Source organism: Saimiri boliviensis, chromosome X (assembly GCF_048565385.1).
Source record: "Saimiri boliviensis isolate mSaiBol1 chromosome X, mSaiBol1.pri, whole genome shotgun sequence".
Lineage (NCBI taxonomy): Eukaryota > Metazoa > Chordata > Mammalia > Primates > Cebidae > Saimiri > Saimiri boliviensis.
Window position 1 is genome coordinate 12587624 of NC_133470.1, and position 25472 is coordinate 12613095.

A 25472-nucleotide genomic window follows, 5' to 3' on the forward strand; every position below is an offset into this window, starting at 1 on the left:
CTTTCCCTTCCTCCCTTCCTTCCTTCCTCCCTCCCTTCCTTTTCTTTCCTTTCTTTTCTTCTTTCCTTCCTTCCCTTCCCTTCACTCCCTCCCTCCCTCCATTCCTTCCTTCTTTCCTTCTCTTTATTTTCTTTTCCTTTATTTTATTTTATTTCTTCTTTCAACAGGGTTTTTGCTCTTGTCGCCTAGGCTGGAATGCAGTGCACGATCTTGGCTCACTGCAACCTCCGCCTCTCAAGCAATTCTCCTGCCTCAGCCTTCTGAGTAGCTGGGATTACAGGCACGCACCACCACATCCAACTAATTTTTTTGTATTATGAGTAGAGACAGGGTTTCACCATGTTGGCCAGGTTGGTCTCGAATTCCTGACCTCAGGTGATCCGCCTGCCTTGGCCTCCCAAAATGCTGGGATTACAGGCGTGAACCACTGTACACAGCCCTGCATTAACTTTTTATGATAGATTTGTATCTATGGTAGCAAATGATAAAATAGACTAGTATGTACATTTATTTTATGCATTCATGACATACCTTTTTCCTAAATTTTTTCAGTATTTCTAGACTATGCCACTTATCTGCTATTTTTTTAAAATTGTTGCAGATCTCCCCTAAATGTTCCAGTATGTTTATTGAAAAAAAATCTGTATTTAAATAGACCAAGGCTGTTAAAACCTGTATTGTTCAAGGGTCAACTGTATTGTATTTACATGTATTGCATATATCTGATTGTACACGGGAAAATGCTGTACCCAGAACTGTTAGCAATCACTTCTGTGGAGTATATGAACTTGGTTTCAAGGTGATGGGAGTTGAGTGAGTCAGTCAACAGATATTTGTGAGTGTCAGCTGCCTCTGTGCCCTGTCTAATCTATGGGCATACCTCTGCAGGTAAGTCAGCCATATCTTCTGTGCCAGGTTCTTTGGCCCCTTAAGTACATTAGATCATCTAATTATCTGAACAATTAGATATTATTTTATGTGATTGAGAACTTATTTTACATTTGTTGCCTATTTTAATTCCAGTTAATGAAATAATAAAGTTTACTTACTTAAGACAAATTATTGTAATTATCTAGGACTGGATGAGCCTTCAGTTAGAACTGTACTCAACGCATGTGACAAACAGACTCTTGTTTCTTTAAGCCTGACATCTGTTACATTTCTTTAAGATCATTTCAGTCTTCCATTTCTCTTCCATTTTCACTGACTTTTTTCCCCAAATTTTGAATAGGAGGGGATGTAAATGTCTATTCTATTAAAAGTTATTTTTTCATGTTTTTATTTGGAAAATGTTCTAATCTACAGAAAGTTGAAAAAAATAGCACAATAAATATCCATGAATCCTTCAGCAAGATTTGCCAGTTGTTAACATTTGGCCGGCCTGCCTGCCTGCCGTCCTTTTTTTCCTTTCTTCCTTCCTCTCTCTCTCTTTCATTTCTCTCTCTCTCTCTCTCTTTCTCTTTCTCTATCTCTCTATTTAAAGAGATACATATATAGAACATTTTTTCTGAACCTTTTGGATGGCAGTTGCAGATAGCAGCATCTCACCCCTATATTCTTCAGCCTGCAACTCCTAAAAATAAGGACATTCTCCCACAGAACCACAATGCCAAACTTGCACCTGAGTATATGAGCAGTAATTCAATGGTATGATATACAGGCCATATTTAGACTTCCCCAAACCAGGATTGATTGTTTTGAAAAACTCAAGCCGGTTATCTTGTGGAATGCCCTGCATTCTGTATTATTCTGTCTTCCCATGATGAACTTCAGGTGACAACACTCGTTAGAACAAAGGATTACAGCGCAGCTGTTGTAAACTTCTTATTGCATACATCATGAGATCTATCATGTCAGGTCGTTGCACTCCCGGTGATGCTAACTGTGGTTAAAGTGTTACCCACACAGATCACTCCATTATAAAGCTGCATTTTTTTTCTTTTGTAATTAGTCCTCATTTCTGGGGTGATATGTTGAGATAGTGTGAATATCCTCTTCCCAGCAAGCTTTCATGCAATGTGTATGTGTGTTTGTGTGTGTGTGTGTGTGTGTGTGTGTGTGTGTGTGTGTTTTGAGACGGAGTTTTGCTGTTGTTGCTCAGGCTGGAATGCAATTGGCATGGTGTGGGCTCACCACAACCTCCACCTCCTGGGTTTAAGCGATTCTCCTGCGTCAGCCTCCCTAGTAGCTGGGATTACAGGCATGCGCCACCATGCCAACTAATTTTGTGTTTTTAGTAGAAACAGGGTTCCTTCATGTTGGTCAGACTGGTCTTGAACTCCCAACCTCTAGGTGATCCACCCGCCTCGGCCTCCCAGAGTGCTGGGATTACAGGTGTGAGCCACTACACCTGGCCTCATTCAATGTTTTTAATATCTTTGTCTAAATTTTTACAGTGGAGGTTGCAAAAGTGATGATTTATCCACTTAAGTTTTTCTACATTTTTTAGTTGTCATTCTTCTGTAAAGACAGATGTTCCTTTCCACACCACCACCACCTTTTTTTTCTTTTTTGAGATGGAGTTTTGCTCTTGTTGCCCAGGCTGGAGTGCAATGGCATGATCTTCGTTCATTGCAACCTCTGCCTCTCGGGTTTAAGTGATTCTCCTCCCTCAGCATCGAGAGTAGCTGGGTGACAGGCACCTGCCACCACGCCCAGCTAATTTCCTTTTTTTTTTTTTTTTTTTTTTGAGACGGAGTTTCGCTCTTGTTACCCAGGCTTGAGTGCAATGGCACGATCTTGGCTCACCGCAACCTCCGCCTCCTGAGTTCAGGCAATTCTCCTGCCTCAGCCTCCTGAGTAGCTGGGATTATAGGCACGCGCCACCATGCCCAGCTAATTTTTTGTATTTTTAGTAGAGACGGGGTTTCACCATGTTGACCGGGATGGTCTCGATCTCTTGACCTTGTGATCCACCCGCCTCGGCCTCCCAAAGTGCTGGGATTACAGGCTTGAGCCACCGCGCCCGGCAGCTAATTTCCTTTTTAAGTATAATTGTGAAATCATTGATTAATTGTTAAATGTAATGTGCTATCCACTACCATTATTGTCCTTTTTGATGCTTGTGTTGTACCAAATAAGGGTGATTAGAGACCTTCTTGTTAGAAGGTTTTAGAAACAGATTTTTACCGTAATTTTAAATATTAAAGATTACATGTATTTTTTTCCTGAATTTTTGACCAAGAATTTGCAGTGCTCAGTTTAATAAAACATTTAAATTCCTTTAGGACTCTCACAGAAGGAGGAGGAGGAGGACACTTTTATTGAAGAACAACAACTTGAAGAAGAGAAGCTATTGGAAAGAGAGAGGTCAGCGATAATTGAAACATTTAAAGTGAATGAAGTTATTTTATTGGAATATTATCAGCCTTTACTAACCAGTACCAGTCTTCTGTATAAAATCTTGTATAAAATAGGTATTACAAAATACCCTGTATAAATTATTTATATCTGTAGTTGATGGGCTAAAACTAGATTTTTTTTTTTAATGGAAGTACTTTTAACTGTTTTTGCTAATTTGTAATTGTTTTGAAACAGAAAGAAAAATAATAATTAACAAATGTAAAAGGGGAAAGGGTTTTAACAATTGCAACACACCCAAAGATAGCCACTGTTAAGAAAGAAAAAAGGAACTGTAAATGTACTTTACGTGTGTCTTTCTATAATGGGATGATATTTATACATGTTTTTCTATAAATTACTCTCTTACTAAATATGTAGTGCATTTATTTCAGTCCTGATGCAGGGATCGAATTAACTATTTCAATGGCAATACAAGGCTGGGTATGATGGCTCATGCCTGTAATCCCAGCAGTTTGGAAGGCTGAGGCGGGTGGATAACAAGGTCAGGAGTTCAAGACCAGCCTGGCCAACGTGGTGAAACCCCATCTCTACCAAAAATACAAAAATTAGCTGGGCATGGTGGCACACGCCTTAATCCCAGCTTCTTGGGAGGCCGCGGCAGGAGAATTGCTTGAACCAGGACCCGGGAGGCAGAGGTTGCAGTGAGCCAAGATCACGCCACTGAGCTCCAGCCTGGGCTACAGAGCAAGACTCCGTCTCAAAAAAAAAAAAAAAAAAAAAAAAAGCAATACAGTACCTACTGTACAGATGTAGTGTAATTTATGTGCTAGTCATAGTTTATTCATTCATAAATTATAGCTCTCTACTGATGGACTTTCAGGTTATATTGGTCTTTTACTCATATGTAAAAAGTTGCAGTAAGCGGCTGGGTGTGGTGGCTCATGCCTGTAATCCCAGAACTTTGGGAGGCTGAGGTGGGTGGATCACGAGATCAGGAGTTCAAGATCAGCCTGGCCAAGATGGTGAAACCCCATCTCTACTAAAAATACAAAAATTAGCTAGGCGTGGTGGTGCACGCCTGTAATCCCTGATACTAAGGAGGCTGAGGCAGGAGAATCTCTTGAACCTGGAGGGCGGTGTAGGGTCTAGACCTACAGGGTCCCATGAGCCCCTCTCTACAGGTGTGGAGACAAGAAACTGTGAAAATAAAAGACACAAGACACCAAGAAAGAGAAAACAGCGTTTGGGCCCAGGGATCCACTGCCAACCAAAGCACAGAGTTGGGCAGTGACCTCGAGTGCCTGGACACTCTGACTTTTATTGAGTACAAAGCAGGGGGAAGGGTAGGTAGGATAGGTAATGGTGGTCAGTGATAGGGTCAGATAAATCACATGTCTTGGAGACAGGAGCCAAAACTTTGAAGATGCCAAGGTGAGGAGAGAATTCAAGGCGTCAGTACTTTTTTCATACTTGTCAAGAAATAACAAGGTCGCTAAGATTTATGTTACTATTACTAATTCTTATCTTCTAAGGAAAAGAGGAACCAGGTGCAGAAGCAGAACTTGAAAGTAGACATGGAACATGACCGCTGAAGCACAGCACCACATAGAGACAATTAAGTCCCTGGATGTCTGTGAGCCTTCCTGACAGCTTACCACAAGAGCTTGGAAGGCGGAGTTTTCTCCTCACTTCCCTGAGGAAGGAGATGTCTCGGCCATCTTGGACGTGTCCTTCCCTTGCTGGCTAAACAGCCGGTGCTTTCACAGCGCTGACACTGTCACACAGCCAAGGCATCCCCCAGCAGCCCTTAAGCGGGTATGACAGAGGACTTAGAGCATCTTGCCTTAGGGTCACCCCAGTGCCACTTCAGTCCCATACTTCTTGACCTGAGACTTAGTAAGATTAAAGATTATAAGATTATATAGATGTATATATTTATGATTACATACGAATAGCTATGTGATTATGATTATATATATATATAGGAATAACTAAATAACTATATCTCTAATTTGTTTCTAATTCTATGTTTATATGAGAACATGCTGAGGCTTCAGACCCTTGCCTCTCCTCTAGAGGGGTTTCGCCACAACAGGATGGAGGTTGCAGTGAGCCGAGATTGCACCACTGCACTCCAGCCTGGGTGACAGAGCGAGACTCTGTCTCAAAAAAAAAAAAAAAAAAAAAAAAAGTTGCAGTAAGCATCCATGCTTATATATCCTTGGTAATTGTCCAATTACTTCCTTAGGAAAATGACTAGAAATGAAATTGTTGGAATCAAAGCCTAAGTCCATGTAAAATAATGACTAGAAATGAAATTGTTGGAATCAAAGCCTAAGTCCATGTAAAATGTAGATGGCCAGGTAGAAAGGGCTTCCTGGTTTGCAGTTTGCACTGCGCTTCTGGCAGTGAATATAGGGGTCCATCTCCCCATGCCTTCACTAGGCATTATCAATTTATAAAACTTCTATAATGAAAAGTTATATTTCATTGTTTCAAATGCACATTTCTGAATTAAGTAGAGTATCTTTTTATATGTTTTATTACCTATTTGTAGATTGCTCAAGTCTCACACCTTTCTCTTTTGGGATACATGTTTTTTTTTTTAATATGTTTTTTGTTTGTTTTTGAGACAGAGTATTGCTCTGTTGCCAGGCTGGAGTGCAGTGGTGTGATCTTGACTCATTGCAATCTCCGCCTCCCAGCTCAAGCGATTCACCTGCTTCACCCTCCTGAGTAGCTAGGACTACAGGCGCACAGCACCACGCCCAGATAATTTTTTTTGTATTTTTAGTAGAGACAGGGTTTCACCATGTTGGCCAGGATGGTCCTGAACTCTTGACCTCGTGATCCGCCTGCCTTGGCTTCCCAAAGTGCTGGGATTACAGGTGTGAGCCACCATGCCCAGCCTTCTTAATTTGTTTTGTAAGCAATTTTATTACTTGATTAAGGATATTAATCCTTTGTCATATGTGTGATGTATACTCATTTGTCATCATCAGTACTAACTTGGCTTACTGCATTTCTTACCGTGATTTGATTCTCATGTCATTGACTTTCATCATGATATCTGATCTTGGTGTCTGGCTGAAAAAAGTCTCCTCTATTCCAAGATGATGAAAATATTCTGCTAATTTTTCTCTTTATATTTTTATGGGGTGGTTTTTGGTTTTTAAAGAAAATGTGGCACACACTAGTTTGAATGTATTTAGTGCCACTGAGCTGTACACTTAAAAAGGAGAAAAAACTTTATAGGCATTCTTCAGCTATTTAGTACTTTCACTGGAAATGTTGCTTCGCTTCTTGTAATTGATTCCTTTTGTTTTCCTAAGCACATAAATAGGTGGAATTATCAAAATGCCAAAAATATGAAAATAAAAGAGGAGCACTGATTGAGAAGAACATGGAATTGGATTCAGCCAGACCCAAGTTCCAGATCTGTCCCAGCTCACTAGCTGTGTTCAAATTTATTTCTCTCTTTTTTTTTTTTTTTTTTTTTTGAGACGGAGTTTCGCCCTTGTTACCCAGGCTGGAGTGTGAGTGTGCAATGGTGCGATCTCGGCTCACCGCAACCTCCGCCTCCTGGGGTCAGGCAATTCTCCTGCCTCAGCCTCCTGAGTAGCTGGGATTACAGGCACGTGCCACCATGCCCAGCTAATTTTTTGCACTTTTAGTAGAGACGGGGTTTCACCATGTTGACCAGGATGGTCTCGATCTCTCGACCTCGTGATCCACCCGCCTCGGCCTCCCAAAGTGCTGGGATTACAGGCTTGAGCCACCGCGCCCGGCGCTTTTTTTTTTTTTTTTTTTTTTTAGGTAGAGACGGGGTTTCACCGTTTTGGCCAGTCTGATCTTGAACTCCTGACCCATGATCTGTCCCTTGGCCTCCCAAAGTGCTGGGATTACAGACGTGAGCCACTGCGCCTGACTGTGTTCAAATTTCTTTCTTTGTTTCTTTTTTTTTTTTTTGAGACGGAGTTTCGCTCTTGTTACCCAGGCTGGAGTGCAATGGCGCGATCTCGGCTCACCGCAACCTCCGCCTCCTGGGTTCACGCAATTCTCCTGCCTCAGCCTCCTGAGTAGCTGGGATTACAGGCACGCGCCACCATGCCCAGCTAATTTTTTGTATTTTTAGTAGAGACGGGGTTTCACCATGTTGACCAGGATGGTCTCGATCTCTCGACCTCGTGATCCACCCGCCTCGGCCTCCCAAAGTGCTGGGATTACAGGCTTGAGCCACCGCGCCCGGCCCTAGTGTTCAAATTTCTTAATCTCTCTAAGCTTCTATTTCCTTGTCTTTAATATGGAGATAAAATCAATCATAATATCTACCTCACAGAATTGTGATGATTAAATGAGGTGATGGATGTAGTGTTGAACAGTGTCAGCATATAGGAGGTGCTGTAATAGCTCTAGTTCTTTTTATTATAGATTTCTGTTATGATGAAGACAATATATATGGTATGAAATAAGAAAGTAATTTTTTTATTTATTTGAAATGCTTCTTTTAAATCACATACATGTATGTATCTTTGTGCTCCTTTGATCTTTATTTCTTTATGAGTTGCATACCATTTAAATTATTGTTGAAAAGCAAGAAAATTATGTAAAAATACTGTATGGCATTATGTCCTATTTTAAAGCAGATGTATATTCAAGTTATTAAATTTTAAAGTTTTAACATTTTGCTTTTTCGTGGTCTCAATTTATATACCATTTGGTTTAGTTATATACAATTATGTTTTTCAAAACATTAATAAATCAGAGTTGTGCACATGGAAACATCTATATGGTACCCTCACACATGGCATAGGAACACTGATATATGCAATGTAGCAGCCTCTGCCATGGCTAAAAGATGTGTTCCTGGAATCTTTATTTGGAAATGTAATATATTTTATTTAAAATTGTGGTTAGGTCCCCAGACTAGACATAAAACTTTACTGAACTCCTAATGCTGGTGAAGTAATGCAGGAAAATTTCTTGTATTTCATTTCCCTTTTATAAATTCAGTGGAAAAATGAGTTTTGGGTCCTAAACACCTGATTGGCAAGTAGACTTTGGAAATCAAACCCCCCCGCCTTTAAATTAGACACTTACGATATTGGATGTCTGAGCCACTTGCCACTTTAAGGTAATAGCCCTCATTATAATTGGTCATTTAAAATATAGACTTGACACTCGTTTATTGATTGATTGATTGATTGAGGTGGAGCCTCGCTTTGTTGCCCAGGCTGGAGTGCAGTGGTGCGATCTTGGCTAACTGCAACCTCCTGGGTTCAAGCAATTCTCTGCCTCAGCCACTCGAGTAGCTGGGATTACAGGTACGTGCCACTATACCCGGCTAATTTTTGTATATTTAGTAGAGGTGGGGGTTTCACCATTTTGGTCAGGCTGGTCTTGAACTCCTGGCCTCGTGATACACACCCTGCTGATGCTTGCTAATTTATTTTATAACTTGTTTCTTAAAACCTGTAGCTTTATTTTAAAAAGATGATTATAATGTACTTTTATTTCCCTTCTTTTGGCAGTTCAGGTGTTTGGAGGCAAACCACAGAAGTCTCTTAACTGTGTGGAGTTGTAGTCCAGAGGTTTATGGCAGAAGATGCCGGGTTTTTAGCATGCTGTCATCATGGAATTGCTACTTTTCAGAATAGGGGCCGGGTGCAGTGGCTCACATCTGTAATCCCAGCACTTTGGGAGGCTGAGGCAGGTGGATCACTTGAGGTCAGGAGTTCAAGACCAGCCTGGCCAACATGGTGAAACCCCATCTCTACTAAAAATGTAAAAATTAGCCAGATGTGGTGGCTGGCACCTGTAATCCCAGCTACTTGGGAGGCCGGGGGCAGGAGAATCACTTGAACCCAGGAGGCCAAGGTTGCAGTGAGCCTAGATCATGCCACTGCACTCTAACGTGGGCAACAGAGCGAGACTCTATCTCAAAAATAAATAAATAAATAAAAATAAATGTGTAGAATAGGAAGGGAAATGCTTTCTGAATGTGAAAAGGTGGATGCTGCTTTGAAACTTGCTGCCCATTTTATTGACACCTAAACGTCACTGTGGTCAGTCTGGAGGGAGTCATGGTGTACTTTTCTTCTGTAAAATATGTCACATCCATGTAGACTTATGAAATGTAGGAGGGATTTTAAGTTATTACCCTTTAGGAAGATAGTTGCTTACATGTGGTGGTTTTCCAAAAGCTCTACTCTTCTCGTTCTCTTACCCCGACTTGATGGCCTTATATAATAATAACTTTCATGATTTTTGAATCAGTCTCAAAACATGTCATTTTGCTATTGTGTGTGTATATGTGTGTGTGTGTGTGTGTGTGTGTGTGTATTTGTGGATTAATGCCCATTTCTTTTATCTGATTACATCATTATACTGATAGGCAAAGATTACATGAAGAATGGTTGCTGAGAGAGCAGAAGGCACAAGAAGAATTCAGAATAAAGAAGGAAAAGGAAGAGGCAGCTAGAAAACGGCAAGAAGAACAAGAGGTACAGTGGGAATCACATAACTAGTGAACAAACTGATGACTTCACCATAATAACTCTCATGAAGAGTTGCCTATCTTGGGAGGTTGCAGCGGCCAATATATCGTGCCATTGCACTCCAGCCTGGGCAACAGGAGCAAAGCTCCATCTCAAAAGAAAAAAAAAAGAGTCGCCTATCTTGAACTTAAAAAAAAAAAAAGATCTTATCCAGTTTACTAGTATTTAAAAAATTTTTCATTTATGTGCCCTGTATATGAAATGTTTTTCAAAAGCATCTGAAAAAAAGTTACTTTTTCTTCCCCTTTAAAGAGAAAGTTAAAGGAACAATGGGAAGAACAACAAAGGAAAGAGAGAGAAGAGGAGGAGCAGAAACGACAGGAGAAGAAAGAAAAAGAGGTGATTCCTGTCATGGGAGGATGAACGCATAGCATATCCTCTGAGTATGCAGATGTGCTGTGTGATGGGTTTGAAGAATAAGCTGTAGGCGTGTCAGAGTTTGGGTTTGTTTTTATTTTTTCTTGTCACTTCATTTGTTTGTCTAGAAAGAATCATATTTCAATTTAGACATACAACAGGGTTCCCTTCTGATGCTCTTCTTTGGGTCTGTGCAGTGGCAGATTCCTTAAAGTTTTCTTTAGCTTTACCCTACTTACCCTTTCTACTGGGCATTGGCAAACATTGTAAAGGGCCAGATGGTAAATATTTTAGGCTTTATGGTTTGTCTGGTCTCTGTGGCAAACATCCAACTCTGCCAATGTACCCTGAAAGCAGCCATCGATAATATGTAAATAAATGGGTATGGCTGTGTTCCAGGAAAGCTTTATTTACAAAACAGGCAGCTGGCCCTTGCTTTATAGCAAATTGTGTTTTTCTGAGGTTCTGCTATATGTAAGTTGACTTCTTTACAGAATAATATTTTGTTTTGTTTCCACATTTATTTAGGTCATAAGAGAACTGCTTATGACATGTCAGCAACAATTGAGGATTTAAAGAAATCAGGAACTGAAATATTGAGGAACTAGGAAATATTTTTTGTTATTTGTATTAAATCTTGACTTCCTCTTCAACTTAGGCTATAAAGACAATTGTAGCTAACACACACTTGCTCATTTTTAAAAAAAACCTGTAAGGCATATGTATGAAGATTGATTTGGTACGTTTTGCTGCTATTCCTTAACAGTATATTTATTTCAGAGGTATCACAGCTCATCTTCCCTTGACTGATTCATCAGGATTTATCTTTTCTGTCATATAGCTAAATTTAAATAGCATACAATTGGATAATCACCTTATAATTGGGAAAAATGCATGTGTCTTCACCATAGTCAATATGGGGCAGAAGCATCCTCCACGATTTTTGTTTTTTGTATCTCAAGCCATCAGTTAATTTCAATGCAGATTTTAGACAACCTTAAATGGATACTTATTTCCAGGTGAGGCATGATCACACTAGGTTTTTAGAGGGCAGAAAAATTGTTTGGAGCTTGTCATTTTTTTTTTTTTTTTGAGACGGAGTTTCGCTCTTGTTACCCAGGCTGGAGTGCAATGGCGCGATCTCGGCTCACCGCAACCTCCGCCTCCTGGGTTCATGCAATTCTCCTGCCTCAGCCTCCTGAGTAGCTGGAATTACAGGCACGTGCCACCATGCCCAGCTAATTTTTTGTATTTTTAGTAGAGACGGGGTTTCACCATGTTGACCAGGATGGTCTCGATCTCTCGACCTCGTGATCCACCCGCCTCAGCCTCCCAAAGTGCTGGGATTACAGGCTTGAGCCACCGCGCCCGGCGGAGCTTGTCATTTTTTATAGAGAGGAATTAATTCCCGTTTTAACAGTAGAGTGTTCCTCAACTGAGGTCTTTCAGGAATTAGGTAACAGCTAAGGCTTGTTTTAAATGCTTTTGTTTCAGAGGACATCTGTGAGACATTAAAGAGAAATAAGGGAAACGAAATAGATTCTAAGTTTATAAAAAGGAATCTGCAGTATGTGTTTCTGCTGTATTCTAGACACGTCTCTTGTGGACAGAGACAGAGCAGTAAAAGACACAGTCCCTGCTCTCATTGAGTTACTTTTTTATATGGGAGTGTAAGATGATAATTAAGCAAAACAGATCATTCAAAATATGATCATATTAAGTGCTATGAAGAAATAAAGCAGAGTGATGTGATAGAGTAAGGAGAATAGAGTTGTGCTTCTGTAGATTGCCTGTCAAGGAAATCTCTGGGGAGGTGGTGTTTGTGCTGACATCTGAGTGCAGAGATCTCAGCGAGAAGAGGCCTGAACCTTGAAGGCTGAAAGAAGGCCATGGAGCCTGAAATCTAGAGTCCAAAGGACAGAAGAGCAGTGGAGGAGGTTGAGGGAGGGGGGCAATGGAGGGTAAGCAAAGTCAGATCATGGAGGGCTTCCTGGATTTGAAGGAGGAGTTTTGATTTTATGTTTCCTGTAATGGGAAGCCATTGGAGGGTTTTAAGCAGGGAATGACTCTGTCTCATTTATATTTGTACCTTTTAACAGATCATTCTTTAAAAAAAAAACTCTTTTTTTGAGACAGAGTTTCATGCTGTCGCCCAAGCTGGAGTGCAGTGGCATGATCTATGTTTGCTACAACCTCTGCCTCCCGGGTTCAAGCAATTTATGTGCCTCAGTCCCCTGAGTAGCTGGGATTACATGTGCCTGCTACCACGCCCAGCTAATTTTTATATTTTTAGTAGAGACGAGTTTCACCATGTTGGCCAGGCTGGTCTCGAACTCCTGACCTCAAGTGATTCCCCTGCCTCGGCCTCCCAAAGTGCTGGTGTGAGCCACCGCACCAGACCTTTTAACAGATCGTTTTTATTTTACTATAAAAAATGAAGAACGGGGAACAGTGACCAGTTAGAAGGCCTGTGATTCCAAATAAAGATAACTACACAGATTTGGGGTGTGTCAAGGCAGAGTCAGTGGGACTGTAGCTAGTAGATTGAATGGGAGGGAGCACAAGGAGAGAGAAGGGAATTCAAGTCATATTTTTAGGTTTTTAATTTGAATAGACAGATGACTGACAGCACTATTGACTGAGGGAGCATTCAGGTTGATGTGGGCCAGGGAGGGTAGAGGACAAGAGTTCTGTTTTGAGCACTACAAATAAGCAGCTAGACATAAGAGTCTTATGGAATGTTTTAAGGGGTTAGGGAAGATAAGACTGTCTGTTGAACATAGGTACAACTTGTTCAAATGCAATTAGGTAGAAATTTACTGGCAATTACAGAACCTCCTTTGCCTTATTAAAAAGTTAGAATTTTCTCCTAAATGCTAGTTACCACTGGTCATATCATATTTTAGCTTCTTTTAAATGGGCCACCACACCCTGCTAATTTTTGTATTTTTAGTAGAGATGGGGTTTCACCATGTTGGCCAAGATGGTCTCAATCCCTTGACCTCGTGATCCACCTGCCTCGGCCTCCCAAAGTGCTGGGGTTACAGGCTTGAGCCACTGTGTCTGGCTGTGTTTTATATTCACTAATACCTCCTCTTACAAACTAGAACATGGTATATATACTCAAATATACTAAATATTACTATTATTGAAACTATTATAAGACTGTTTAAAATATTCTGCAATGTGATCTAATACATTTTCTATTTGAATACAACGTTTCAGCTATGGGCTGGGCATGGTGGCTCATGCCTGTAATCCCAGCACTTTGGGAGGCCAAGGCAGGTGGGTTGCTTGAGCTCAGGAGTTCGAGACCAGCCTGGGCAACACGGTGAAACCCCGTCTCTACAGAAAATACAAAAATTAGCCAGGCATGGTGGTGCACGCCTGTAGTCCCAGCTACTAGGAAGGCTGAGGTGGGAAAATCACTTGACCCTGTGAGCGGAGGTTGCAGTGAGCTGAGGTCATGCCATTGCACTCCAGCCTGGGTGACAGAGTGAGACCATATCTCAAAAAGAAAAAAAAGAAGTCTCAGCTATATATCCTTTGAAAGCTTTTCAAAAAATCTGTGCTTCAAAGGAAAACTAGAACCTGAAACCGTGTGTGCTCATGTGCATGTGTGTGTTTTAATTGTTACACTTGAGTTCCCTAACCAGAAAACCAGATGTGACTTACCTGACTTCTAGGTTTTCATTAGTCTTATGTTTGCCCCATTTTTAGGAAGCTGTGCAGAAGATGCTGGATCGGGCTGAAAATGAGGTATTTTTTAAACCTTTCATTGAGAATTTGAGACCAATTAATGTTTCCTTAGAATGATAGTTCCAGTAATAGTAGTTTTGTGGTGGGTTACTTAGATCATGTTTGGATATCTAGAATCATGTTTGTGGTCCTTTAATTTATACAACAACAACAAAATTTATTGATGAATAAATATAAATGGTATACATGACCCCTGTGGACTAGACTTTTTAGAGTCCTTATGGTGTGTTTAAGGAACATCACATACCGTTAGCCTCCAGTGGACGGTTTACCTTGAATCAGATTAACTTCTATTTCTGTCTTTGGTGGTTCCCTAATAAGTTCCTGGACTCTTTTTTTCTTTTCTTTCTTTCTTTCTTTCTTTTTTTTTTTTGAGACGGAGTTTCACTCTTGTTACCCAGGCTCGAGTGCAATGGCACGATCTCGGCTCACCGCAACCTCCGCCTCCTGAGTTCAGGCAATTCTCCTGCCTCAGCCTCCTGAGTAGCTGGGATTACAGGCACACGCCACCATGCCCAGCTAATTTTTTGTAATTTTAGTAGAGACGGGGTTTCACCATGTTGACCAGGATAGTCTCGATCTCTTGACCTTGTGATCCACCCGCCTCGGCCTCCCAAAGTGCTGGGATTACAGGCTTGAGCCACCGTGCCCGGCCTCTTTTCTTTCTTTTTTTTTTCTTTTGAGATAGAGTTTCGCTCTTGTTGCCCAGGCTGGAGTGCAATGGCGCCATCTAGGCTCACTATAACTTCCACCTCCTGGGTTCAAGCGATTCTCCTGCCTCAGTCTCCCAAGTAGCTGGGATTACAGGCATACGCCGCCACACCCAGCTAGTTTTGTAATTTTAGTAGAGATGGGGTTTCTCCATGTTGGTCAGGCTGGTCTCGAACTCCTAACCTCAGGTGATCCACCTGCCTCGGCGTCCCAAAGTGCTGGGATTACAGGCATAAGCCACCACACCCAGCCTTCTTGGACTCTTTTTAGAATGGGTGGAAACCTTGGTGGCTGCCCCTGGTTGCAGTAGTGATCCCAGATAAAGAAAAGTGAACAGGAGCAAAAAGAGAAATGGAGCTCATATCTTAGTACGGTTGTTGGTAAAGTCTTGATTGCCTATTACAACTTAAATGTTTGCATTTTTAAATGGAAAATGTTTATCTTTGAGGAAAATATTTTAATATACTTGAAACATTTAGTCTTTCATGGGTTTTTACACCACCAGTAAAGTCATGGTTATTTTTAACAGTTGGAAAATGGTACCACCTGGCAAAACCCAGAACCACCCGTGGAATTCAGAGTAATGGAGAAGGATCGAGCTAATTGTCCCTTCTACAGTAAAACAGGAGCTTGCAGATTTGGAGATAGGTAATTTTGTTTTATCATGTCAGAATGAAGTGATTCAAAATGTTGAAGTTTTTGAGTTCTCCTTTTGGGAGAGGCACAAGCCTCTGTTTCAAATGTCTGTCATCATACATCTGCTGCTTTCTTGCCACTGCTCTCGTTTTTCCAGCTGATCATCCTCTGCTTTGACCATCAGTGTTCCTTCTGTCTTTCTTCCCTGGGTGGGCTTAGCCTAGTTCTCTGAGGGTGCTTCCTTTCTATTCCACATCCTTAGGAAGCCCTTTTGCTTGTTGGTTTCTTCCTGAGCTTGCATTAGTCCATGGTGGACAACTGGGATAGGGAAATAATATATTTGAAGAGCTTGGAGCAGCTTGGCTTTAGTTTTTTGAAGGGCAAACACTGTGTCCAAAACAGGCTTTTTTTTTTTTTTTTTTTTTTTTTTTTGAGACAGAGTCTCGCTCTGTCGCCCAGGCTGGAGTGCAGTGGTGTGATCTCAGCTCATTGCAACTTCTGCCCCCTGGGTTCAAGTGATTCTATTGCCTCAGCCTCCCATGTAGCTGGGACTACAGGCAGGCACTACAATACCTGGCTAATTTGTATTTTTAGTAGAGACAGGGTTTCACTGTATTAGCCAGGATGATATCAATCTGACCTCGTGATCTGCCCACTGCAGCCTCCCAAAGTGCTGAGATCACAGGTGTGAGCCACTGCACCTGGCCAACAGGCTTTTGAAACTTGGCATGTGCCAGGAGTTCCACGCTGCAGTAGGCTATGATCACACCACTGTACTCCAACCTGGGTGACAAAACAAGACCCTGCCTCAAAAAAGGAAAAAACAACAAAAGAAAAACTTGTCATGTGTAAAGGGATATCTGTGAAAGACAGAATCCAAATGAGGAGAGGAAAAGTGTTTTAATTTCTAGTGTCAGTGAGTGTGCTCAGACTCAGCAACAGACCCCTGGGTTCAAAAATGGGCTTCAGTGGCTGTCACTTTGTGAAAGTTGCTTAAGCTCTGTGTGCCTTCATTCTCTCATGTGTGAAATGGGATTAAATATAGTCTCATCTTTCTGAGGGGGCTGTGAGGCTGAAATGAGCACACACATGGGAGGCCGGGAGAACAGGGCCCCGGGAGTACTTGCTGGTATTTTTATTATTGTGACTCTTGCCATTATTCTCTGAGATACTCTTCTTGTTCCCTGCCCCTTTTGGGTCAATGTTTTTGAAAGAAGACATTCATGTGGAAACCTGATGTTGATCTCTTCAGTCATTTAGCAAGTATTTGAATACCTATTATATGCCAGGTAATGGTGATTTTTATAATTTGGCTTGTTTATGAGTGAACAACTTAAAGTAGGTAAATAATTCCTAATGGTGAATGAGTCCATCTGAGGCAAAATCTAATAATTATCACCATATATTCTGCAGAAGAGAAGACCTAATCATAACCTTAACATCCTATTAATCCTTAAAAGGCATATGAATAGTAAAATTCAGATGTATTTAATCAGAAACCATATGTCATCTGTCAGGTTTACTTTATTCACAAAAGTTTCCATGCTGTGAGGATTTCTTTCCCTTCGTTGAAAATATAGCCTGCTCTATGATTCTCTCCTTTTTCTAATTTAAGCGTTCATACCATTTTTATTTTTATTTATTTATTTATTTGAGATGGAATTTTGCTCTTGTTGCCCAGGCTGGAGTGCAGTGGCACGATCTTGGCTCAGTCCAACCTCTACCTCCCAGGTTCAAGCGATTCTCCTGCCTTAGCCTCCCAAGTAGTTGGGATTACAAGCATACGCCACCACACCCAGCTAATTTTTTATCTTTAAGAGAGGTAAGCCGGGCGCGGTGGCTCACGCCTGTAATCCCAGCACTTTGGGAGGCCGAGGCGGGTGGATCACGAGGTCAAGAGATCGAGGCCATCCTGGTCAGCATGGTGAAACCCCATCTCTAATAAAATACAAAAATTAGCTGGGCATGGTGGCACGTGCCTGTAATCCCAGCTACTCAGGAGGCTGAGGCAGGAGAATTGCCTGAACCCAGGAGGCGGAGGTTGCGGTGAGCCGAGATCGCGCCATTGCACTCCAGCCTGGGTAACAAGAGCGAAACTCCGTCTCAAAAAAAAAAAAAAAAAAAAAAAAAAAAAAAAGAGAGGTAGGATTTCACCATTTTAAGCTGGTCTCAAACTCCTGACCTCAGGTGATCCACCCACCTTGGCCTCCTAAAGTGCTGGGATTATAGGCGTGAGCCACCATGCCTGGCCATTTTTCATTTTTTAACAGTGGTTCTCAATCCTGGATGCACGTTAGAGTCATTTAGAAAGCTTTAAAAAATTATGTCCTACCTCAAGTTGAGTAAATCAGAATATCAGGGCCGGGCGTGGTGGCTCACACCTGTTATCCCGGCACTTTGGGATGCCAAGGCAGGCAGATTGCTTGAGCTTAGGATTTGGAGACCAGCCTTGGCAATATGGGAAAACCTAGCCTCTATAAAAATAAAAATAATAATAAATAAAAGAATATCAGGGATTTGGGTGGCATTAGTTTGGAAATGTCCTCAGGTATTTCTAGTGTATCCTAGGATTGAGAGCCACTAATGTCGAGTATGTACGCCCTTTTGTATTTTAGAGGTGGGATTGCAGATGTCCAGAATGTCTGTGAAAAGATTCACAGGATCTGCAAACTGGTAGACAGCCTCCTCTTGAAAAACTGGGAACTAAGAAAAGGAAAGAGACTTTATTCCCTTTGGTACCTTTAGAAGCTGTTCTCAAATATGCACTTAATCTGAGCAAGAAACGGTAATAATTGATTATTGTAAAAAAAACTTCCCACCAAAGAAAAATGCACTGTGAGTTAACCTTTCAGAGACAACTGAGACTCTATGTTAAAGTTCACATTTGCGTGGGTAGTTGAACCAAATTGCAGTTAAGGTTTTCCAGCTACAGGATCCCTCATGTAGGATCTAGCTCTAACATTTCCTCTGAAGTTAAGACCCATGGTATCCTGATTCTTGATTCTCCTTTTGTTGGGCGTTAAGTGAGAGGAGGGGAGATGTCTTAAACGATTTCGAGAACTTGGTTGACAGGCCCTTCCTTGCGGAAAGAGGGAATGGCCCATCATGCTCTCAGACTCCATCTCCTCAAGTCAGTTCAGGGAAACAGGGACAGTGGTCAAATTCATTTGTGAACATTTCTTACAATTTTTATAGCCATATGAAATTTTACGACCACAGCTATCAAAGTATGAGAGCAATGTGGAGATTTTCATCATTTAAGAGATAAGTTGTGACAAAATTCTGTGAAATTAGCAGTTACAAAATCCAGCACCATCCCTTTAGACAAGTAGACTGTTCTGTTCCCCTTTTCTGGAGAGCCTTGGTGACTTGCTCCAGATTGTATAGCCGTTCTGCTCTCATTAAGTTTTGTCAGACCATCAGAGGAACAATTCTATCACCTAAGCATTTCTTTGATTGGTTATTTTTGTATTTTTATTTTTATTTTTATTTTTATTTATTTTTTTTTTTGAGACGGAGTTTTGCTCTTGTTGCCCAGGCTGGAGTGCAATGGCGCGATCTCGGCTCACCGCAACCTCCGCCTCCTAGGTTCAGGCAATTCTCCTGCCTCAGCCTCCTGAGTAGCTGGGATTACAGGCACGTGCCACCATGCCCAGCTAATTTTTAGTATTTTTAGTAGAGACAGGGTTTCACCATGTTGACCAGGTTGGTCTCGATCTCTCGACCTTGTGATCCACCCGCCTCGGCCTCCCAAAGTGCTGGGATTACAGGCTTGAGCCACCGCGCCCGGCCCCGGTTATTTTTGTAATTAGTGCAGAGTTCAGTTCTTGAGCCATTCTGGAATTGGTGTTTTTGGAGTCACAGCTTTGAGTGGAATCTATTTGTTTTTCTCCTAAAAGGTAATAATTACTCATGGAAGGTAAAACTTACTTGTCTATTTATAATTCACTTACTTCCAAAAGTGATTTAAAGAAGGCTCATGATCTAGTGCATTAAGTTAAAGTAAAGGAAATTGAAAGCAAGGAGAGGAAGAAAAAGCGAATTATTTTCTCTGGGTTTTTATTTCTCCATATTTGAATGCATCTCAAGCAGATAATAAGCTGTAATTCTTACCAAAAAGGAAGAATGAGTGATAGCTCTAGAAAGACGAAAATTTTCCTGGCACCAGATTCTAAAGGTTTTTCCTGTGGAATATTTTACAAAAATATTAAATAGGAAAGTGGATAATAATGTTAATAGATGTTTTATAATAGTTGCATATGTAATTTTCATGAGGATGTTTCTTATAATGACCTTCAATAAATGATTACAGCTTAACTTTATTTATTTATTTATTTATTTGTTTGTTTATTTATTTGATGGAGTCTTGCTCTGTCGCTCAGGCTTGAGTGCAATGGCACAATCTTGGCTCACTGCAACCTTTGCCTCTGGGGTTCAAGTGATTCTCTTTCCTCAGCTTCTCGAGTAGCTGAGATTACAGGCATGTGCCATCATACCCAGCTACTTTTTTATATTTTTGGTAGAGACGGGGTTTGACTGTGTTGGCCAGGCTGGTCTCGAACTCCTGACCTCAAGTGATCCTCCTGCCTCGGCTTCCCAAAGTGCTGGGATGACAGGCGTGAGCTACTGCGCCTGGCCTGCAGCTTAACTTTAACATGCAATGTGGTGATTCTATGTAGAACAAAGGTAGTGGGTACCAGGAGTACTTCCTTGAGAAGAAGAAAAAGAGGAGTAGTCAGTTAGCTATACCTGGGAAGGCATTTGGATGCCCACACCATTTATTGGCCATCCTTGGCCTAAAGTAATAACCAACAACCGTGGGTTTTTGCAGCAAAGTGACTTAAGTGTCAGAACAATGGGTGAATAGTATGCCCTAAACCAGTGTTTCCCAAATATGGCTGATCTTCAGGACTAGGTAGGGAGCTACTTTGAAAATATGGGTCCCCCACCCCTTGAGGTCTGATCAGATGGTCTAGGGTAGGAAGAAATCTGTTTTTCCCAGGTAATTCTGAGATCCACAAAGGCTTGGGGCCATAGCTTTAGACTGCCTTTGTAAATGTCACTTCTCTTAGCTGACTTTTCAGTAAAAGCTATGGGGCTGGCCTTTTCTATACACTTAGATTATAAGGATTGTCTTTAGGTCAGGTGGGATTTTTCCCCAGACAGGGACTTCATTTCTATTCCAAAACTGACAAATGCTTATTTGGCATCCTGGGAACTAGGCCCAAGTTCATTCAGATCAAGGAATTCCTTGAGCAGAATTTTAACCTCATTAAATTGGTTCCCTGTTAAATTGTGTGTGCTTCTTACTTATAACATTTTGATTCACTGTTAAGTGTTGCCAGCCAGGTTGAGTCTTCGCTCTTTATTCTGTCAGTAGTTGGGAAGAGGGATCTAATTACAAGGTCTCTAATTGAATAATCCAGGAGGTCATTTGGAAAATAGAAAATTTCATGTTGGGGTATTATTACACTATTTAAGGAAGAGCTGAATACAAAGACAATGAGTCTTTCATAGTCTCAACAATTCCACAATGAGTAACTGTGGATTATGTCATGTATAATTTACATTGGATCAAAAAAATGGGTTCCCCTCTGTGTATTATCAATTTAATTCAAACCTTATCTTCAAAATACAAAGATGAATACTACAAGATAAACTCTAACTGCGATAGGTATTTTCTAAGTAGAAGACCAAACACCAAAGGGAATCCCTCTTTCCAATGTCTTTTGATATGACAAGATTTTGCCAGAGTGGAACTTAAATAAGCATTCTCATGGCCAAGTAAGAAACTACAGTTGTTGTGGGTATTACCCTACAATTACCATATGTATTACATATTAAATTAAACTCAGCATTAAATATGCTTGCATAATTATGCTGTTAATGATGATAGCAGTGATGATACTGGTGGAAAAAGCCTGTCTTTAGCCCAAGAAAAGTCAGGGAGAAAAACCTTAACAAGCAGAAAGCAGACACAGAGTTGGGCATTTTTTGTCTAGGAAAGAGAATTTTAAGCATAGAAATATAAAAAGAAAAGTACTCCCTTATTTCCACTATGTGGAAATAATATGATACATTTATTAGATACACTAGGACAAGAACAGAACTAAGTACTCCAACTCTACTGCAGCATTACAAAAAATCATCCCTTCACCACAGTGTAAGATTTAAGGACAACCTGCCCAAGGATGCTTGCTTGCTTTCCCTTCCCTCCAATGATAAAGAAAATGAGAAATTTTCTGTTGTGCATTCAATTCTTATTTTAAATAAGACTAAGTATAGGCATTGTACCTGACATTGCTACGTTTCTACCAATGTTTCAACTTAAAGTGCTAGTGTTTAAAAACATTTTCAAGGGATAAGAACTTCCGAACTTTGCTTATTTGAAGAATCAGTGGTAGGAGCAGTGAAGTAAATTCTATGGAGTACATTTCTAAAATAGCACATTTCTGAAATCATAAATAAGTTTATTCAGGTTCTAACCCTTTGCTGTACACAAGCAGACAGAAATGCATTTGTTACGTAAATGAGAAAAGGCTATTATGCTGATGGAGCATGCTTTTAAAATCCTTTAAAAACACTCACCATATAAACTTGCATTTGAGCTAGTGTGTTCTTTTTGTTAATGTGTGTTCTTTCTCAGAATTGCCAGTGTGTACTTGGCTTAACTCAAGAACAGTTTTTTCTGGATTCCTTATTTGATTTATTTAACCTAATTATGTCCTGATATTGCAAATATTACCATAAGTGGGTAAAAGTAAAATTCCTCTTCTGAAAAAAAAAAAAAAAAAAAAAAATTTCATGTTAATGAACATTGATTAAGCATTTCTGAGCTGAGCATGATGTATGCTGAGTATTCTGTAAGCATTACCTCAGTAGGTACTTAGAGAGACATTACAGACGTGGAAAGTGTGATTAAACATTTTGTCACTTCAGGGCCATTGTTGTTTTTACCCAATACGTCCTATTCTTCAACTTTCTTTCTTCCTAAATTCTGGATTTCCCCACCCCCACCCCCAAAATTTTGTCTTACCAATTTTTTTTTTTTTTTTTTGAGACGGAGTTTCGCTCTTGTTACCCAGGCTGGAGTGCAATGGCGCGATCTCGGCTCAGTGCAACCTCCGCCTCCTGGGTTCAGGCAATTCTCCTGCCTCAGCCTCCTGAGTAGCTGGGATTACAGGCACGCGCCACCACGCCCAGCTAATTTTTTTTGTATTTTTAGTAGAGACGGGGTTTCACCATGTTGACCAGGATGGTCTCGATCTCTCAACCTCGTGATCCACCCGCCTCGGCCTCTCAAAGTGCTGGGATTACAGGCATGAGCCACCGCGCCCGGCTGTCTTACCAATTTTTAACTGGCAACATAACCAGGAAAAATTTGCTTATTTGGAAGCTTGAACTACATTTCCCCCTTCATTTTATGTTAGGAGAAGGAAGTAAATAAGAAAGTAAACTCATATGAAGGATTTTGGAAATATTATTCAGGTATAGCCTGGTCAGCTTAGCCTTGGTCCAGTTTAAACTATGAAAAGAAAATTGTTCTTCACAATGGTTAGCCACCTTCATTAAATAACAGTTAAATGATGCAGCTATGGTAGCTCACATGTGTAATCCCAGAGCTTTGGGAAGCCAAGGCAGGAGGATCACCTGGAGCCAGGAGCATGAGACCAGCCTGGGCAACATAGCGAGACTCCGTCCCTACAAAAATAAAAAAATTAGCTGGGAGTCGTAGCATGCACCTGTGGCATGCGCCAGCTACTCAGGAGGCTGAGGCAGAGGGATCACTTGAGCCCGGGGAATCCAAGGTTGCAGTGAAGTATGATCACCATTGCACTCCAGCCTGTGTGACAGAACAAGACCCTGTCTCAAAAACAAATTATATTTCTTATGCCCTATCATGAACAGGCACCAGATTGTAGATTAATGCAGACGTCTTGGGTCACTCTTTTCCCAGCCATATGACCTGGGCAAGTGTGCTTTTCTAGGTCTCAGCTTCCTTCTTTGTAAAGTGGAGAAAATACTAGTCCTAGAGGGATACAAGGATCAGAGGGGGAAAATGTAAAAATGCCATGAAAGCTACAAGATGCTGTACACAGATGAGACTGAATTGCTTCATTAACTGGAAATTCTTAGATTACCCTAATGTCTAAACATTGAGTCCACCGACAATTGCACAGAACCAGGATTGCATTGTTAGTTCCCACCTTCCTCTCAGCAGTCCCACATGTGACATCTTCATGCGTATCACACATCCCATCACACCAGTCAGCGGGCCTTCTTTTCCCCTGTGGTTCAACATGTAGAAGGCTTCCTGAACTTCATTCAAAGGCAGCTGAATGGTATATGAACTTTGAAATCTTTCTAGCTTGATGTTAAAACAGCCAAGTGCCAAGTTTCAGCTCTTAAAACAATCCTCTTAAGTGCTGAAACTTGGCATCTGTGTGGGGTTTATTATCTTTCAGTGAAGTCAAAACAACTAAATTACATGAGTTTCTATCTCAAAATTTAAAGCATGTGTTTTGTGTGTAATTTTAAATTATTGGTGTAGTGAATTTAAGTTTTTCTTTCATCTGCAGATGTTCACGTAAACATAATTTCCCAACATCCAGTCCTACCCTTCTTATTAAGAGCATGTTTACAACATTTGGAATGGAGCAGTGCAGGAGGGATGACTATGACCCTGACGCAAGCCTGGAGTACAGCGAGGAAGAAACCTACCAACAGTTCCTAGATTTCTATGAGGATGTGCTGCCTGAGTTCAAGAACGTGGGGAAAGTGATTCAGTTCAAGGTGGGTATGCATGTGAAGGGGACTGCCTTGCTTCACCCTGCAGTACTTAATGGCGTAAGAGAGCTGGGACACAGGCTCAGCTGGGGTCAGGCACGCTGGCACTCTGTAAACGTGACTTCCCTCTTTCTCTCTTTCCACTCCCTACCTCATTGCCAGTGTTGCATCAATACCACATGAAATCATAAATTGTACTAGCATGGTATTTCCTGAATGCTAGGGGTCTAGATTGGAAAGGATCTTTCATTTATTTAGTAGCTTTGTGCTCTGATTCTTTTCCAACACATGAATTCTCTGTATCGGGTCCCCTGCACATAGCCATCCAATCCTTCACTTAGAAGTTACATGTGACAAATGGTGCATTCCCTTCCTTCTTCTGTAAGTGGCTTCCGTGTACACAGTGTGACAGTTTGACTCACTAAGTTTGTTGGTGCATTATGTTGACAGTGCCGAGTTGCAGCTTCTACCCAAGATGTATGTTCTTTCTTCTAGAGCCACACAGAAAGAAATCATAAATCTAAATTCAAACCCCCTCTTGCTTTTTTTTTTTGTATTGATTTTATTCATTGGATACTTTCAGTACTAAATATAGTATTATAAAAACCATGGTCTGTGATGCAGCATACTTGCTGAAAAAGGCATTCAGATGACACATAATTATTTTAAAATATTCCTTAATCCAAGGCAAAGGCCAGATGTAATCTCTGCTGCTCCTAGGACCCATTAGTTGAATTCTAACAGGGTGAAGCTTCCTGCCTTGTCTATTATTTCATCAGATCTGAACTGGAATGCCTTTATTATGTTGAGGCCAGAAAATCTTCCCATAATTTGGGAAAAGACAGGAATGAAACCGTAATTTTTTTTCCCGCTAGTTGCAAATGATGACGAAAAGTTGGAACACCCCCCCAAAAACAAAGATATTCCTGACATTTAAGGCTATACTTCTATCAGCTGATTTTAAGATTTTAAAAAATTCTTTTTCATTTTTTTTCCTCCTTAACCTTTTGTTTCTGTGGCATATGCCTTCCTGTTTTCACACTACTTTTCAGCACAAGCAATAACCACTAAAGTGGAACTGCCTGGTCACACCCACATAATATCATGTTAGAAGCTGGCAGAAGAGGCCATGTGGTTTGACTAGCCCTGTGCTTTTGAACAAGTCTTGTCACTTCTTCCTGCCTTTTCTTTATCCTGAAAGTGGGGGGATTGGATTACATCAGTGGTTTTCCTTGTAGGGTTTCTTGATTATACTGCTTCTGTGAAGTGGTAGTGGGGCTGCTTTCAAAACTTCACAATAGTTCATGGAAATTGCACCATTGCTTCCAACAGGGTGTACCCACAAACCACAACCACCACAGT

At 40.9% G+C, this 25472-nt stretch overlaps 1 protein-coding gene across 1 annotated transcript in view; it reads left to right on the forward strand.

Moving 5' to 3' along the window:
* Window positions 1–25472, forward strand: part of ZRSR2 (zinc finger CCCH-type, RNA binding motif and serine/arginine rich 2) — a 39717-nt gene that overhangs the window by 7966 nt on the left and 6279 nt on the right. The window contains exons 3-8 of the mRNA XM_039475395.2: window positions 3228–3309; window positions 9698–9806; window positions 10113–10199; window positions 13938–13976; window positions 15217–15335; window positions 23903–24116. Of these exons, the coding sequence (XP_039331329.1) occupies window positions 3228–3309; window positions 9698–9806; window positions 10113–10199; window positions 13938–13976; window positions 15217–15335; window positions 23903–24116 (650 nt within the window). The remainder of the gene's footprint in view (window positions 1–3227; window positions 3310–9697; window positions 9807–10112; window positions 10200–13937; window positions 13977–15216; window positions 15336–23902; window positions 24117–25472) is intronic.